This window comes from Vipera berus (genome assembly GCF_964194415.1).
Source record: "Vipera berus genome assembly, chromosome: 6".
Classification (NCBI taxonomy): Eukaryota; Metazoa; Chordata; class Lepidosauria; order Squamata; family Viperidae; genus Vipera; species Vipera berus.
Window position 1 is genome coordinate 9,885,551 of NC_138208.1, and position 15,765 is coordinate 9,901,315.

A 15,765-nucleotide genomic window follows, 5' to 3' on the forward strand; every position below is an offset into this window, starting at 1 on the left:
AAACATTTACTTCAAAGAGAAAAGGGATTTCAGCCATGTCATTTGCAAACCACTTTTCTTTCACCAATGTCCAGAATGGACATTTAAGCACTGAAATACCTGTCTGCATTTTGGGGCTTATGCTGAGTTATGACATTTAAAGAGCTTTATTAGCTTTGAACTGATCAAATTCCAAGTATATTACATTCCAACACAGATTCTATCTCCAGTCCTGAAAGCAAAATCCTCTCTGTAATATATGTCAGTGAATGGATAATAATAACAATAAGCCTTTATATCCTGGTTAAGAGAGTTCAAACCAACTAATGCTTTCTATTAATAATTCCCCAAAATGACCCTGTAAAGAGGGGTCAATTTAATCTCCCCTTCTTGCTAAGAATTGCATCCAAAAACAGCTTCCCTCCCTCAGGCGAGGCAGCGAGTCCATGAGAATGATCAGATTTGAACCTGAGAATTTTTGCATTAACTCTCTAGGAAAAAATACCCCTCACTTTTTGTTTCCATTTCTTTCTGCCTCAGAGCACCAACAGAATTGTGAGCTGTGTCCACTTGAAGGCCTAAATTCAGGCTGATAAGGGGGAAAAAATAGCTCATGTTATTAATTAGCACGGGAGGCAGAACTAATGAACGTAAAACAAGACCTTCCATTCAGCAGACATCTTGGGAGAGGGAAAACTGGACTTTTCCCACAGTATAGTCATGGCATGGAGTAAATTAACCCCCACTTCCACCTCCCGCAGACTTGCTTGGGGGGTGGGCAAAGGCTTCAAGTAGGGAATCCATTTCAGCTAAGCCCCCACCCCACCCTCCACCTCCTGGTAGATGACAATGCTTCGTAAAACGTCTCTCTCTATGCTGACCTCTTGCAATTGCAAGCAGATTCCCCTACGTACATGTTCCGTAGAAATGTTCAGGAACAAAATATTTCGTTTAAAGAAAGACCGTTCTGCAGCAGGGAGAAATTGGGATGTTCAAAACTAGTCTAATGAAAAGAAGGATTAGGAGTGACACGATAACAATCTTTGAAGAATTTGAGGAATTGTCACAAAGAAGCGGGGGTGGGGGTGGGGGGGTGTCTGCCTATTTTCCGAAGCAACCAGAAGGCAGGGCAAGAAGCAACGGATGGAAACTAATCAAGGAGAGAAGCAACCTAGGACTAAGGAGAAATTTCCTGACAGTGAGAACAATTAAATCAGTGGAAGAGCTTGTTTTTCAGAAGTTGTGGGGGCTTTTAAGAAGAGACCGGACAGCCATTTATCTGACACGGTATAAGGTTTCCTGCCTGAGTAGGGGGTTGGACTAGACGACCTCCGAGGTCCCTTCCTGCTCTTATTATTTTGTTAAAACTGTTCTCTTGGACCAGATAGCTGGATTCACCTTGCAAGGAAAGAGTTTATATCATAAGTAAAAGATAAAAGGCTGCTGTGAGTTGACCTTGGGTTTCTGGTGATTTCATGGCTGTGTCAAATTTGATGTTTTGACAAGTATGTGTGAGTGGCTGGATGTTGCCTTCTTCTAAGATGTTTTTCCCAATTCTCAACCTAGCTTACAAGTCCTGAGACTTCCGGGTAACTCAACTACAAACCAGATCCCACCCTGCTTATTAGCTTTGCAACCTAGATAAGGCTGGCCACTCGGCTGTAATAGCTCCATGGAACTTAATGGGGCATCCTTCCGAGAGAATTAATTTGTTAAAGGACTAACTGGGGGGATCAATCACTATCTTCAAAGAGGATGTTTTATCTGTCTTCCAGGAATTCTAAGAGACCTTCCCTACATTTGCAATGCCTACTTCTTCTGATGGACATCTACACATAGTTTTCTTGGCAGCAAGGTGGAATTTATTTCTCACTGTCTTCTTCTGGATGTTTTTCAACTTCACCATGTAATTTAATATCCTGGGATAGCTTGCTTGCCTCTGTATATCTCATCCTCACTTTTAATTCTGGTTGTAATGATAGAGGCTAGAACTGATACACCAAAATACAGTGGTGCCTTGGTACTCAACGTTAATTGGTTCCGGGAGGTGCAATGAGTACCTAGAATAGAATAGAATAGAATAGAATAGAATAGAATAGAATAGAATAGAATAGAATAGAATAGAATAGAATAGAATAGAATAGAATAGAATAGAATAGAATAGAATAGGAGCTGGAAGGGACCTTGGAGGTCTTCTAGTCCAGCCCCCTCTTCAAGCAGGAGAACCTATACCATCTCAGACAGTTGAATGTCTACTCTTGTCTTAAAAATCTCCAGTGATGGAGCGGCCACGATTTCTGGAGGCAAGCTGTTCCACTGGTTGATTGTCCTCACTGTTAGCAATTCCAGGTTGCTTCTCTCCTTGACCAGTTTCCAACCGATGTTTCTCGTCCTTTCCTCTAGTGCTCTGGTGAACAACCTGGCCCCCTCTGTCTTGTGGCAGCCCCTCAGATACTGGAACACTGCTATCATGTCTGCCCTATTTCTTCTTTTTTTTAGACTAGCCAAACCCAAGTCCCACAGCTGTTCTTCGTATGTTTTAGTCCCCAGGCCTTTGATCATCTTAGTTGCTGTTCTCTGAATTTTTTCCAAACTCTCAGCATCTTTTTTGGTGATATGGTGACCAAAATTGGCTGCAGTATTCCAGGTGTGGTCTTACTAGAGTTTTATAAAGTGGTAATAACAAATGATGAGTATCAAACAAATTTTTCCCATAAGGAATAATGTAGTGAGTCACAAGGTAGCCGACACTGACAAGTTCTAGCTCATACATTGAGTACCAAACAAACGAGGAGTACAGGGACAAAATGTGTGCATCTAAATGCACTGAGCACCAAATTCAATGAGTTTCAAAGCAGTTTGGCATCAAGATAATGTAGAAATGTAAACTTATCTTTTGTAAGTAGAAACATATGCTTATCTTTCGCTTATGAGTCTCCTGACCTCCTCATCCAAATATACTGATCTGGATGTAACGTTGAAATGAAAATTTTTAAAATACTTGTTTATCTGGAAGAAATTGTCTACTCTTCTTTTAGGAGTGGCCAAACAAACCAGGAAACTTCCATCTCTGGTCTGTAGTGGTTTGAACTGGGATTGCTGGTTTATGATTCTAAATTCTTCAGAGGCTACCAACTTCAGCATCCTTGATAGAAGATAATGCTAATTGAAACTTAAGACAGACTTTCAGCAGCAGGACTTGATTTTTGAATTAACTGCACTTACGCAGTTTCCTTGGCTAACCATTGACTTCTTCCAAAAAGCTCTACTACCCCAATTCAACAGCCCTACAAACCATCCTGGGTTCCAACAATGATTGATTGCAGTTGGCTCCTTAGTCATCACCAGCCAAGATCAGCTCTTTGCTGCCACCTGCTGAATTTCCCCAAATTTAGCTGCTCTTCATGGTTGGAGGAGACCAGCATGAATCCATGGCTAGAGTTCACGTTCTACAATTCATAATTCTAATTAAATGCACCAGTGCCTTAGTGCTACTTACACAGGCAATTAAATTATCCTTTGTTGCAGCCGTGTCAAAACATGCTTCAGCCAGTTTGCTAGATTAAGCCAAGAGTACGCATTTCCTAATTTAACATAATGTTGGAAGGCCCTTGTATTAAGCCATTGCAAAGTCAAGTCGAAATCAAATCAATCAAATCGATCATTATGGCCATAAAACAGCAAGGCATTGGTCTTGACACAGCTTCTCTTTTCAAGGCTGGCATATTTTGTGGATCCAGTCATCTCACTAGTCAACAGAGAACTGAAATTTTAGACTTTAGGAAGTCTACCTTATTCCTGCTTGAAGTCCAGGAAGCTCTTGATCTGCCAATGGGTGACATCAGGGATCTTCAAACTTGGCCCTTTTATGACTCGTGGACTTCAACTCCCAGAATTCTTGAGCCAGCATGGCTCAGCTTGGAAACCTCTCCCTTTTCCCTCAGCACGGCTGGCTCAGGAATTCTGGGAACTGAAGTCCACGAGTCATAAAAGAGCCAAGGTTGCCTACCCCTGGTCCAGGTGGTCTATTAACCTAGTTGGATGATTCTATTGTGTTTCAGGTAGTCCTCGGATTATGGCCACAATTGAGCCCAACATTTCTGTTGCTAAGCGAGACAGCTGTTAAGTGAATTTTGCCCCACTTTACAACCTTTCTTGTCACAGTTGTCAAGTTAGTAACCCGGTTGTTAAGTGAATCTGGTCTCCCCATTGACTTTCCTTGTCAGAAGGTCGCAAAAGGGGATCGCGTGACCCCGGGACACGGCAAACCGTCATCAATATGAGTCAGTTGCCCAGTGTCTGAATTTTGATCACATGACCACAGGGATGCTGCAACAGTCGGAAGTGTGAAAAACAGCTATAAGTCACTTTTTTCAGCTGTTTTAATGTCAGTCACTAAAGGGAACTATTGTAAGTTGAGGACTACCTGAACTGTGAATTAAATAGTCCAATGTCACAACATGGTTGTGTTCACCTAAGAGGCTTGACTCATTTGCTAAGTTGCCACAACAAACTAAGACCCCAAAATCTAACCAGGTTGGACACTAATCAAACTCAACATATCATGTAAATACCCTGGCTAGGTTTGTACAGGTAGTCCTCAACTTACGACCACAACCGACCCCAAAATTTATGTTGCTAAGTGAAACATTTGCTAAGTGAGTTTTGCCACAGTTTACGATGCTTCTTGGCACGGTTGTTAAGTGAATCACTGCTGTTGTAAAGTTAGTGACACCGCTGTTAAGTGAATCTGACTTCCCCATTGACTTGGCTTGTCAGGTGGTCGCAAAAGGGGATCAGGTGACTTTGGGACGCAGCAACCGCCCTTAGTACAGGCCAGTTGCCAAGCATCCACATTTTGATCACGTGACCTTGGGGATGCTGCAACGGTCATAAGTGTGCAAAACGGTCATGTCACTTTTTTCAGTGCCGTTGTAATTTTGAATGGTCACTAAATTAACTGTTGTAAGTTGAGGACTGCCTGTATTTGACTTGGGTACATGGGTTGTATGAACACAGCTAGGATCTAGTGCAGGGGTGGGCAACCTTGGCTCTTTTATGACTGGTGGACTTCAACTCCCAGAATTCCTGAGCCAGCCACGCTGAGGGAAAAGGGAGAGGTTTCCAAGCTGAGCTATGCTGGCTCAGGAATTCTGGGAGTTGAAGTCCACCAGTCATAAAAGAGCCAAGGTTGCCCACCCCAGGCCTAGTATGTAGCCAGAGATAAGATAATATAAAATAATCTTTATTGTCATTTTTTACTGTGGGCACAACGGCACACATCAAAAATGAAATTTAGTTGTCCGCTCTCAAAGTGAAACACATACATGACACACACCTAAAACATACTATATACATGTATGTTTGAACTCAACATTTGCAATAACACAAAAGAGGGAAAATCCAGGACTTGCCTTGTAAATACACGACTTGGCATTCAGGAAAAACAATTCGATGGTGGCGTTATCCTTCAGGTAAGATATACTTTCAATGTAAAACCTAGGAACGAAACAGACAAGTCACATCAACTCAGAAAGGAAAGCCTGGCGGTCCAATAAATAAAGAAGCCTTTATTCAATTTGTTTTTATCTTGTTGTGAAAAAATGCCCTCTGCCCAGAGCCTTCAAGGCTAAAGAAAAAGAGAAATCCTTTTCTTTCGGTGATTGTGTTATGGCTGTCGGAAAGATTTGTGGGTCCCTTAAGACATCATCACTCAGCATTGCCATACCGGGACCCATCCCGGCCAACAGCAAAGGCATTAAGGCTTGTTCTATTTCACAGACTGATTTATCGCTCCATAAATATTTTAGGCTGGAGTTGTTTACTTTTTCCCAGTCATTGCCCTCCATGCTTGCACTGCTGGGCTGCATCAAAGCAAGGGAGAAATCCTAACCTGAGAACATCTGCTTTTCCAAGAGCTTTTTTGGGAAAGGACAAAAGATGTACAATGCCTGGATGTTGGCTTAAAATGGACATAATTTGAATTTTTTTTTAGTGGGGTGCTGAATTGAGAGAGGGCTGCGTGATGTAGAATGATGTAGGGTGTAGAGGAACTTAACATAGAGAGTGCAAACCCCACTCCCTTCTAGCACTGATGATATTCCCTAGTTGGGTCATGAAACGTCTGTAGGAAAACAATCAAGCTCAGAGAGCACCAAAGATCTTACAGTCCTCCTCCTCCTCCTCCTCCTCCTCCTCCTCCTCCTCCTCCTCCTCCTCCTCCTCCCTTCTAGCACTGATCATGTTACTTAGTTGGATAAAGAAACATCTGGAGGAAAACAACCAAGCTCAGAGAGCACCAAGGACTTCACAGTCCCCCCTCCTCCTCCCCCCTCCTCCTCTTCTCCATAAACCCCACTCCCCATTGATGATGGACCTACTTGTGTAACAAAATGTCTACAAGGAAACCACCAAGGGACCACCAAGGACTGCACCATTCAACCCCGAGCTACAATTATTCTCTTTGGTTGGTACCCTGGATGAGTTACTGTGGGAGATATCCAGCCCTCCTTGAATTCCCTTGACTCTTATCTACCGCTAATTCACTCTGACTGTTAGCAGTCCAGACTCTTGTAGTAGAGTATTAGCATGAAATAAACCAGCATGCGTTTGAACCACTCTGACTCCTGTTTCTTACGCTTGACAGTTGCTTTCTCTGCCTGACCAACTCGTGAGCCTCCAGCCCTGCAGCTCCAGCCGTCTCTCGCTCAGGCTTGTGCAGTGCTGCCAGTGGTTCAGCTCATTCCCCTCCCCCGCTACCACTTTTCTAGGATGGTCGCGTACCACCTGCCAGGTGCCAATGTACCACAGGTGGTACCCGTACCACTGGTTGAAAATCCCTGCTCTAGGAGTTCTCAGTTAAACTACCAAGGATTCACATTTTGGAGAGTCATAGCAATACAGTGGCAAGCCAACATGGTTTTCCAGCACTGCAATCTTGCTTTGAGGGACCTTCAAAGCTCAAGAATCAAAGAGCGGTGGATCTTTTGGACTAAGAGTTTGGCTCGTTCCGTGCGCCTTTGGCGTCTAGTCATGCCGGCCACATGACCACGGAGACGTCCTCGGACAAACGCTGGCTCTTCGGCTTTGAAACGGAGATGAGCACCGGCCCCTAGAGTCGGAAACGCCTAGCACGCATGTGCGGGGGAACCTTTATCTTTTACCTTTTTACAAACCTTACAGGTAGCCCTCAACCTACGACCACAATGGAGCCCAAAATTTCTGTGGCTGAGCAAGACGGTTGTTAAATGGGTTTTGCCCCATTTTACAACCTTTCTTGCCACAGTTGTTAAGCGAATCGCTGCAATTGTTAAGTTAGTAATAATACAGTTGTTAAAGTGACTCTGGCTTCTCCACTGTCTTTGCTTCTCAGTAGGACACAAAAAGCGATCATGTGACCCCAGGACACTGCAACCATCCTAAATACACGCCAGTTGCCCAGCGTATGAATTTGGATCACATGACCCTGGGGATGCTGCAACGGTCACAAGTGTGAAAAACGGTCATAACTCAATTTTTCCAGTGCTGCTGTAACTTCGGTCACTAAATGAATGTTTGTAAGTCAAGGACTACCTGTATGAGCCTACAATATAGCAACCTAAAGCATTAAAAGCACACAAGTCTTTTCCAAGATGTCTCTGAACACTGTCTGATTTTTCTTACTCTTGCAATCTTTAATCTACTTGCCGAACTTTCTCACAAAATCAGATTCACCTCTGTTATTTAGTTTGATTTAAACCTCGGGCTCTTCCTAAAAGCTTAGGAGAATGCTCATTACCTTAATGTGTGTTTGATCTTCTTAACAAACTGTGTCGGTCGTTAACCTTCCCCTTTTATTGATTAAGAACCCGATCGATAAGACCTCTACAGTACACGCTCTGTAACGTTCGGTTTACACTGCAGGACTTCAGTGGGAATTGCTAATTTATATAATAAATGGGACTGTCCCAAAATCTCCTTTTGCGCTTCATCACAAAGATGGAAATAAAGTGACCCGGCTTTTGAATATCCATCCTCAAACTGAAATGTTCCTTAAGTACTCCTTGCAATGTTTATCTCACCAATACACTCGCAAAAGAATGAAGGCAAAAAAGGCATTCAAATGAAAAAGTTTTGGAATAGTCAAGTGGCCTTGATGACTCCCTGGATGGAAAAGAGAGATTTTAGTTAGGATATCTGAGGATTATGACGAACATGAGCCGAATATGGGAAAACAAGGACATCACAGCCTGGCAACCAAATGTAGTAGTAAATAATAATAATAATCATGAGAAAGAACTGGAGAAGATAACAAAATACAAAGATCTACAAATAGAAATAGAAAGACTGTGGCAAAGGCAAGCACGGGTAGTACCAATAGTAATAGGCGCTTTGGGTGCAATCCCAAAACAACTGGAGTACCACTTGAACACCATCATCGGCATTGACAAATTCGCCATCAGTCAATTGCAAAAGGCGGCCTTACTAGGAACTGCTTCCATCCTGCGACGATATCTGTAATACCATCAAACATCCACATCTGCCTATCCCAGGTCCTTGGTAAGGACTCAATAGGTAGACAAAAATGCCAAATCCAGTCTGAACATCTGGCTGACTGTGCGAATAATAATAATAATAATAATAATAATAATAATAATAATAATAATAATAATAATAATAATAATAATAATAATAATAATAAGTAGTAGTAGTAGTAGTAGTAGTTGGAAGGGACCTTGGAGGTCATCTAGTCCAACCCCCTGCTCAGGCAGGAAACCCTATACCATTTCAGACAAATGGCTGGCCAGTCTCTTCTTAAAAACTTCCAGTGTTGGAGCATTCACCGCTTCTGGAGGCAGGTTGTTCCACGGGTTAACTGTTCTAATTGTCAGGAAACTTCTCCTTAGTTCTAGGCTGCTTCTCTCCTTGATTAGTTTCCATCCGTCACTTCTTGTCCTGCCTTCAGGTGCTTTGGGGAATAGCTTGACTCCCTCTTCTTTGTGGCAACCCCTGAGATATTGGAAGACTGCTATTGTGTCACCCCTCGCCCTTCTCTTCATTAAACTTGTTGTTGTTGTTAGTTGCGAAGTCGTGTCCGACCCATCGTGACCCTATGGACAATGTTCCTCCAGGCTTTCCTGTCCTCTACCATCTTCTGGACTCCATTTAAGCTCACACCTACTGCTTCAGTGACTCCATCCAGCCACCTCATTCTCTGTCGTCCCCTTCTTCTCTTGCCCTCAATCTTTCCCAGCATTAGGCTCTTCTCCAGTGAGTCCTTCCTTCTCATTAGGTGGCCAAAGTATTTGAGTTTCAGCTTCAGGATCTGGCCTTCTAAAGAGCAGTCAGGGTTGATCTCCTCTAGGACTGACATTAAACTAGACATACCCAATTCCTGCAACCGTTCCTTATGTGTTTTAGCCTCCCTGATCATCTTTGTTGCGCTTCTCTGGATTCTTTCTAGAGTCTACTTTGTTCCCCATGGCTACCTATGGTTGTGAGAATGGGACCTTAAAAAAGCAAGACAGGAAGGAAATCAACTCATTTGAGCTGTGGTGCCAGAGAAGATTATTTCTTATTCCTTTTGACAACAAAGGTGACCAAGAAGCAAGAACTGGAGCACATAGCACCAGGCCTGTCACTGGAAGGCAAAGTCACAAAACTGCATCTCACTTATTTTGGCCATGTCATTTAGGGGAATTCCTTGGAGAAAGCAATTGTCTTTGCAAGGGTTAGCGGTAAAAGGAAACCAGGCCGCCAAAGAACACGGTGGCTGGACACCACCCAAGCTGACCCCAGCCAACTCAAAGAAGCGAGAGATCGGAAAACGTGGCCCATACACAAGGACAGAAAGAAAAAACCCCTTGCTTTGAGAAAGAGTCTTGATGCCAATTTCCTAAAAGGAAGAATAATTACATGTAAGAGGGAATTTCCCCAAATTATGCAAGGCGGGGCTAACAATTGAGGACGTTCATGACCAGGAAGGCTGTATAGAGAGAAGCATAAACTAAAGATGGATATTCCTGTCTGGCTTGTGGATTTTCCAGCAGTATTGGCTAGTCTGAATGCAGAAGCCTGGATGAGGTGGGCAAGAACAGTGAGGAACTATGTAAAAAGGTTCTTCTTCCTTGCGTGAGAATATATATGGATGTGAGTGAAAGAAAGAAGATGCTTCTGTGAAACACCAGAGGGCAGTATTGCACTTCTTAAAATTCTAAGACAGGGCTCTTCAAACCTGGCCCTTTTATGACTTATGGACTTCAACTCCCAGAATTCCTCAGCCGGCGTGCCTGGAGTTGAAGTCCACAAGACATAAAAGGGCCAAGTTTGAAGACCCCTGTTCTAAGACTTTTGAAAACCATCCAATTTCTAGAAATAACAGATCAGGAAGTTAACTGCAAAAAAGGAAAGAAAATGGTATAATAACACTCTCTCCTTTCCCCCACCTCTCTCATTAGCTTTGTTCAAAATGTTGGACGGAGTTAGAATGATGGAGATGTGCTGAGCAGAAGATTTCTACTATTTGGTTAAAAAAACCCCAAATATCAGGTTTTCTCCAAGGTTAGGCAATCTGATACCCTCCAAATATTTTTTGGGACAAGGTTCCTCGCTGCTGCCATGTTGGATGTTAAGTCAAACTGAATCTGTTAGAAACATCTCTAAGTCTTACGGCACTTTTCATGCAAAATAGAGTGTCAGTTTGGTGTAATAATGAAGCTGCTCACCTAGAAACCAGGAGACGGTGAGTTCTAGTCCCTCCTTAGCCATGAAAGCTGGCTGGGTGAATTTGGCCAATCAGCAAGAGACAGTAAGTTCTAGTTCTGCCTTAGCCATGAAAACCAGTTGGCTGACTTTGGGCCAATCACCAGGAGACAGTGAGTTCTAGTCCTGCCTTAGCCATGAAAGCTGGCTGGGTGACTTTGGGCCAATCACCAGGAGATGGTGAGTTCTAGTCCTGCCTTAGCATGAAAGCCGGCTGGTTGACTTTGGGCCAATCACCAGGAGACAATGAATTCTAGTTCCGCCTTAAGCATGAAAGCCAGCTGGGTGACTTTTGTCCAATCACCAGGAGATGGTGAGTTCTAGTTCCACCTTAACCATTAAAACCAACTGGCTGACTTTGGGCCAATCACCAGGAGACAGCGAGTTCTAGTCCCGCATCAGGCATGAAAACTGGCTGGGTGACTTTGGGCCTGTCCCTCTTCCTCAGCCCAACCCACCTTACAGGGTTGTTGTTGTTGTTGGGAAAAGAGAAGGAGGAATGAGTGTGTAGGATTGCCGCCTTGAATTACTTATAAAGTAATAAAGGAGGGATAAGAATCTAATAAATAAATAAAATAATAGATCTTTCCCTCACCAGATGCCCTTTGGACAGCCAGGACCGTAAGTGACCACCGCACTAATCTTTGCCCAGTCCAGCTGATTCTTGTGACTATCAAACTGTTGTGCGTATCTTAACCCAAGTTAAGGGAGACCAGGATAACTCATCTGATGAAGCATTCTCAATTTTGTGACCATAATATTATGACCGCATAAGCCACAAGCTCGGTGTGGCTCGAACTGTGCAGTGTCTGCAGCCAGATTGCTTCTGACACTCCAGTCGGTAAAGCCTAATGCAATCTGATCGATTTCCAAGCAGAGGCTCGGCTATCCGCCAAGCCCTAATGGTTGAAACTAACGTTAGTCTCCTGCAAACAGATTCCTCCACTTGGAAGGAATACTTCGAATAACAAGGTCTTCCTTCAAAGGCTTCATCATTTCGATTAGGGCACCTCTACCTGGCCTCGTCTTGATGGTTGGCTCTTGGGGACCACGCAGGTCTTCTCCAAAATGTTCTGTCCCCATGCCGAACCTTCAGGTCTTACAAAGGTTCAGCCATCCCTACTGTAATTGAGTCCCCCCCCTCCCTCCTTTCCTATCTCCTCCCTCCCCATCTCCTTCCTTCCTTCCTCATCCCTCTCCCTCCCTTCCTTCCGATCTTTTCTTTCCTTCCTTCCTTCCCCATCTCCTTCCTTCCCATCTCCTTTCTTCCTTCCCCATGTCCTTCCTTCCTTCCTTCCTTCCTTCCTTCTTTCCTTCCTTCCTTCCCCATCTCCTTCCTTTCCTCCCCATCTCCTTTCTTCCTTTCCCATCTCCTTCCTTCCTTCTCATCTCCTTCCTTCCCTCCCATCTCCTTCCTTCCTCCCCATCTCCTTCCTTCCTTTCCTTCCTTCCTCCCCATCTCCTTTCTTCCTTCCCCATCTCCTTCCTTCCTTCTCATCTCCTTTCTTCCCTCCCATCTCCTTCCTTCCTTCCTTCCTTCCTTCCTTCCTTCCTTCCTTCCTCATCTCCTTCCTTTCCTTCCTTCCTCCCCATCTCCTTTCTTCTTTCCTTCCTTCTCATCTCCTTCCTTCCCTCCCATCTCCTTCCTTCCTTCCTTCCTTCCTTCCTTCCTTCCTTCTTTCCTTCCTTCCTTCCCCATCTCCTTCCTTTCCTCCCCATCTCCTTTCTTCCTTCCCCATCTCCTTCCTTCCTTCTCATCTCCTTCCTTCCCTCCCATCTCCTTCCTTCCTCCCCATCTCCTTCCTTCCTTTCCTTCCTTCTCATCTCCTTCCTTCCCTCCCATCTCCTTCCTTCCTTCCTTCCTTCCTTCCTTCCTTCCTTCCATCCTTCCTTTCCTTCCTTCCTTCCTTCCTTCCTTCCTTCCTTCTTTCCTTCCTTCCTTCCCCATCTCCTTCCTTTCCTCCCCATCTCCTTTCTTCCTTCCCCATCTCCTTCCTTCCTTCTCATCTCCTTCCTTCCCTCCCATCTCCTTCCTTCCTCCCCATCTCCTTCCTTCCTTTCCTTCCTTCTCATCTCCTTTCTTCCCTCCCATCTCCTTCCTTCCTTCCTTCCTTCCTTCCTTCCATCCTTCCTTTCCTTCCTTCCCATCTCCTTTCTTCCTTCCCCATGTCCTTCCTTCCTTCCTTCCTTCCTTCCTTCCTTCCTTCTTTCCTTCCTTCCTTCCCCATCTCCTTCCTTTCCTCCCCATCTCCTTTCTTCCTTCCCCATCTCCTTCCTTCCTTTCCTTCCTTCCTCCCCATCTCCTTTCTTCCTTCTCATCTCCTTTCTTCCCTCCCATCTCCTTCCTTCCTTCCTTCCTTCCATCCTTCCTTTCCTTCCTTCCTTCCTTCCTTCCTTCCTTCCTTCTTTCCTTCCTTCCTTCCCCATCTCCTTCCTTTCCTCCCCATCTCCTTTCTTCCTTCCCCATCTCCTTCCTTCCTTCTCATCTCCTTCCTTCCCTCCCATCTCCTTCCTTCCTCCCCATCTCCTTCCTTCCTTTCCTTCCTTCTCATCTCCTTTCTTCCCTCCCATCTCCTTCCTTCCTTCCTTCCTTCCTTCCTTCCATCCTTCCTTTCCTTCCTTCCCATCTCCTTTCTTCCTTCCCCATGTCCTTCCTTCCTTCCTTCCTTCCTTCCTTCCTTCCTTCTTTCCTTCCTTCCTTCCCCATCTCCTTCCTTTCCTCCCCATCTCCTTTCTTCCTTCCCCATCTCCTTCCTTCCTTCTCATCTCCTTCCTTCCCTCCCATCTCCTTCCTTCCTCCCCATCTCCTTCCTTCCTTTCCTTCCTTCCTCCCCATCTCCTTTCTTCCTTCTCATCTCCTTTCTTCCCTCCCATCTCCTTCCTTCCTTCCTTCCTTCCTTCCTTCCTTCCTCATCTCCTTCCTTTCCTTCCTTCCTCCCCATCTCCTTTCTCCTTCCTTCTCATCTCCTTCCTTCCCTCCCATCTCCTTCCTTCCTTCCTTCCTTCCTTCCTTCCTTCCTTCCTTCCTTCCTTCCTTCCTTCCTTCCTTCTTTCTCCATCTCCTACTATGTGGACACCTTGACACATTGTTGGTTCCTTTCCTTTTTGTGTGTTGTTTACAGTGCCTCAGAACTCATTTCTCTGGTTGTGACTGCTCTCACTTTTGCACCAGTGGTTAAACTAGGGCTTATCCATTTAATTAATAACTCTTTCTAAACCAGGGATCTGCTATGATGATGGCAAAAGTATCGTACGGTTGGGATAAAAAAATCACCTCCCTTTCTTTACAAAACAGATAAAAAGTGTGGCAGTTCAAATTTAAAGTTGTGGCTTTCATCTTGACTTTTTTTTTTGACCATCCCTGGGGACCCTCCCTTTGTGATGACTTTCTGAATCCTAGTTGGTAGTCAAAATCTGATGTTCAGTTAGGCCTCGGTGCAATAGATGAAGTAATAAAATCCACGAATAAGATAAATAGATTCCTTTGGAAAGATAAACTTGACAAAATCCATCCTCACCTGACGCAGAAGTATAAAACCACCAATCCAGACTTTTTGGGGAAATCATGTTCTAGCACTCGGCGATCCAACTGAAGCCAGTTCAAATGGCCCCTGGTTAAACAACAAAATGGAGAAAAAGGTGATTAGAACATTAAGCCATTTTGTGTCACTTTATGTTATTGCATTGCACTGACCAGAGTCATCTTGTAGGGAAGACGGGCAGCATAAAAATTTAACAAACGAGCGAATGAACGATTGAAATGAACAAAGAAACAAACAAATAAATAGTGCTACTTCTACTCTGCCACTCCTATACAAACTTAAGGTAGCATACCTGGTTCTCTCCTCCACCATTTTTTTTAAATCTTTGAGTTTGAAGATTAAAGCAAAGATTAAATTAAATTAAATTAAGTAAACCTTCTGAGGAAGATTAGATTGAGAGACAGTGACTTACCCAAAGGTCTCCTTGAATGAGGACTTGAATTGGGGTCTCCTTAAACCCAGTCAAACACCTCAATCATCACTGTTCACTGCCTCTCTAACAAAAACTTCATCCAATTCAGCTTCCCTACCTTAAACTGGTCTTCCCAGTTGCAATGTATGGCAGTGAAAGTTGGACCATAAAAAAGGCTGAGCGCCAAAGCATCGAGGCCTTTGAACTATGGTGCTGGAGAAGATTCCTGCGAGTCCCTTGGACTGCAAGGTGATCAAACCGGTCAGTCCTAGAGGAGATCAACCCTGACTGCTCTTTAGAAGGCCAGATCCTGAAGCTAAAACTCAAATGCTTTGGCCACCTAATGAGAAGGAAGGACTCACTGGAGAAGAGCCTAATGCTGGGAAAGGTTGAGGGCAAGAGAAGAAGGGGACGACAGAGAATGAGGTGGCTGGATGGAGTCACTGAAGCAGTAGCCGTGAGCTTAAATGGACTCCAGAAGATGGTAGAGGACAGGAAGGCCTGGAGGAACGTTGTCCATAGGGTTGCGATGGGTCGGACACGACTTCGCAGCTAACAACAACAACAATAACAACCCTAAACATTTCCAGATAGGGTGGGACCTCAACTCCCATGCTCCTTTGACGCCCGGGGTTAAGAACCAGGGGCGTCAAAGATCGACACATCTGGGCAAGGAAAATTGGTTTGCAAGGATCAAGCATAAGAAGTTCAATAAAAATGCAATCAGGGAATGCAGGATAGAAAGGCATTTGAGGCAGAAATACAGTACGCAGCTGGGGATGGCTGTGGTAGAGTTTCAAGCCCTCAGTGTTCAACACAGAAAGTTCAACCTGTCAAGGTGAGAGAGCTGGAGATGGAGAACATGGAGAGGAGAAGAGATAAGAGCCAGGGTCCTTCCTTCCTGTCCTGTCCACCCTTTGTGGGACTGGATAACTGAAAGTCTCTCAGTTCCCCCCCCCCCCCATTAAACACTGTTAATGCCAGGAGTTTATACAAGGCTGGGAAGATTCCCCCGTAGGCTTAAAACAGGGCCAAACAATGTCTCAGACATTTTATTTGCCGCCCGGTCTGTCTAGAACAGCCTTGCAAATA

The 15,765-nt window shown here is 44.4% G+C and overlaps 1 protein-coding gene across 1 annotated transcript in view; it reads right to left on the reverse strand.

The window, feature by feature from the left end:
- The window catches only part of FRMD4A (FERM domain containing 4A), a gene marked incomplete at its 5' end in the record, with an annotated part of 236,139 nt that overhangs the window by 108,935 nt on the left and 111,439 nt on the right, over positions 1–15,765 (reverse strand). The window contains 2 exons of the mRNA XM_081331240.1: positions 5,394–5,478; positions 14,238–14,330. Coding sequence (XP_081187366.1) covers positions 5,394–5,478; positions 14,238–14,330 — 178 coding nt within the window. The remainder of the gene's footprint in view (positions 1–5,393; positions 5,479–14,237; positions 14,331–15,765) is intronic.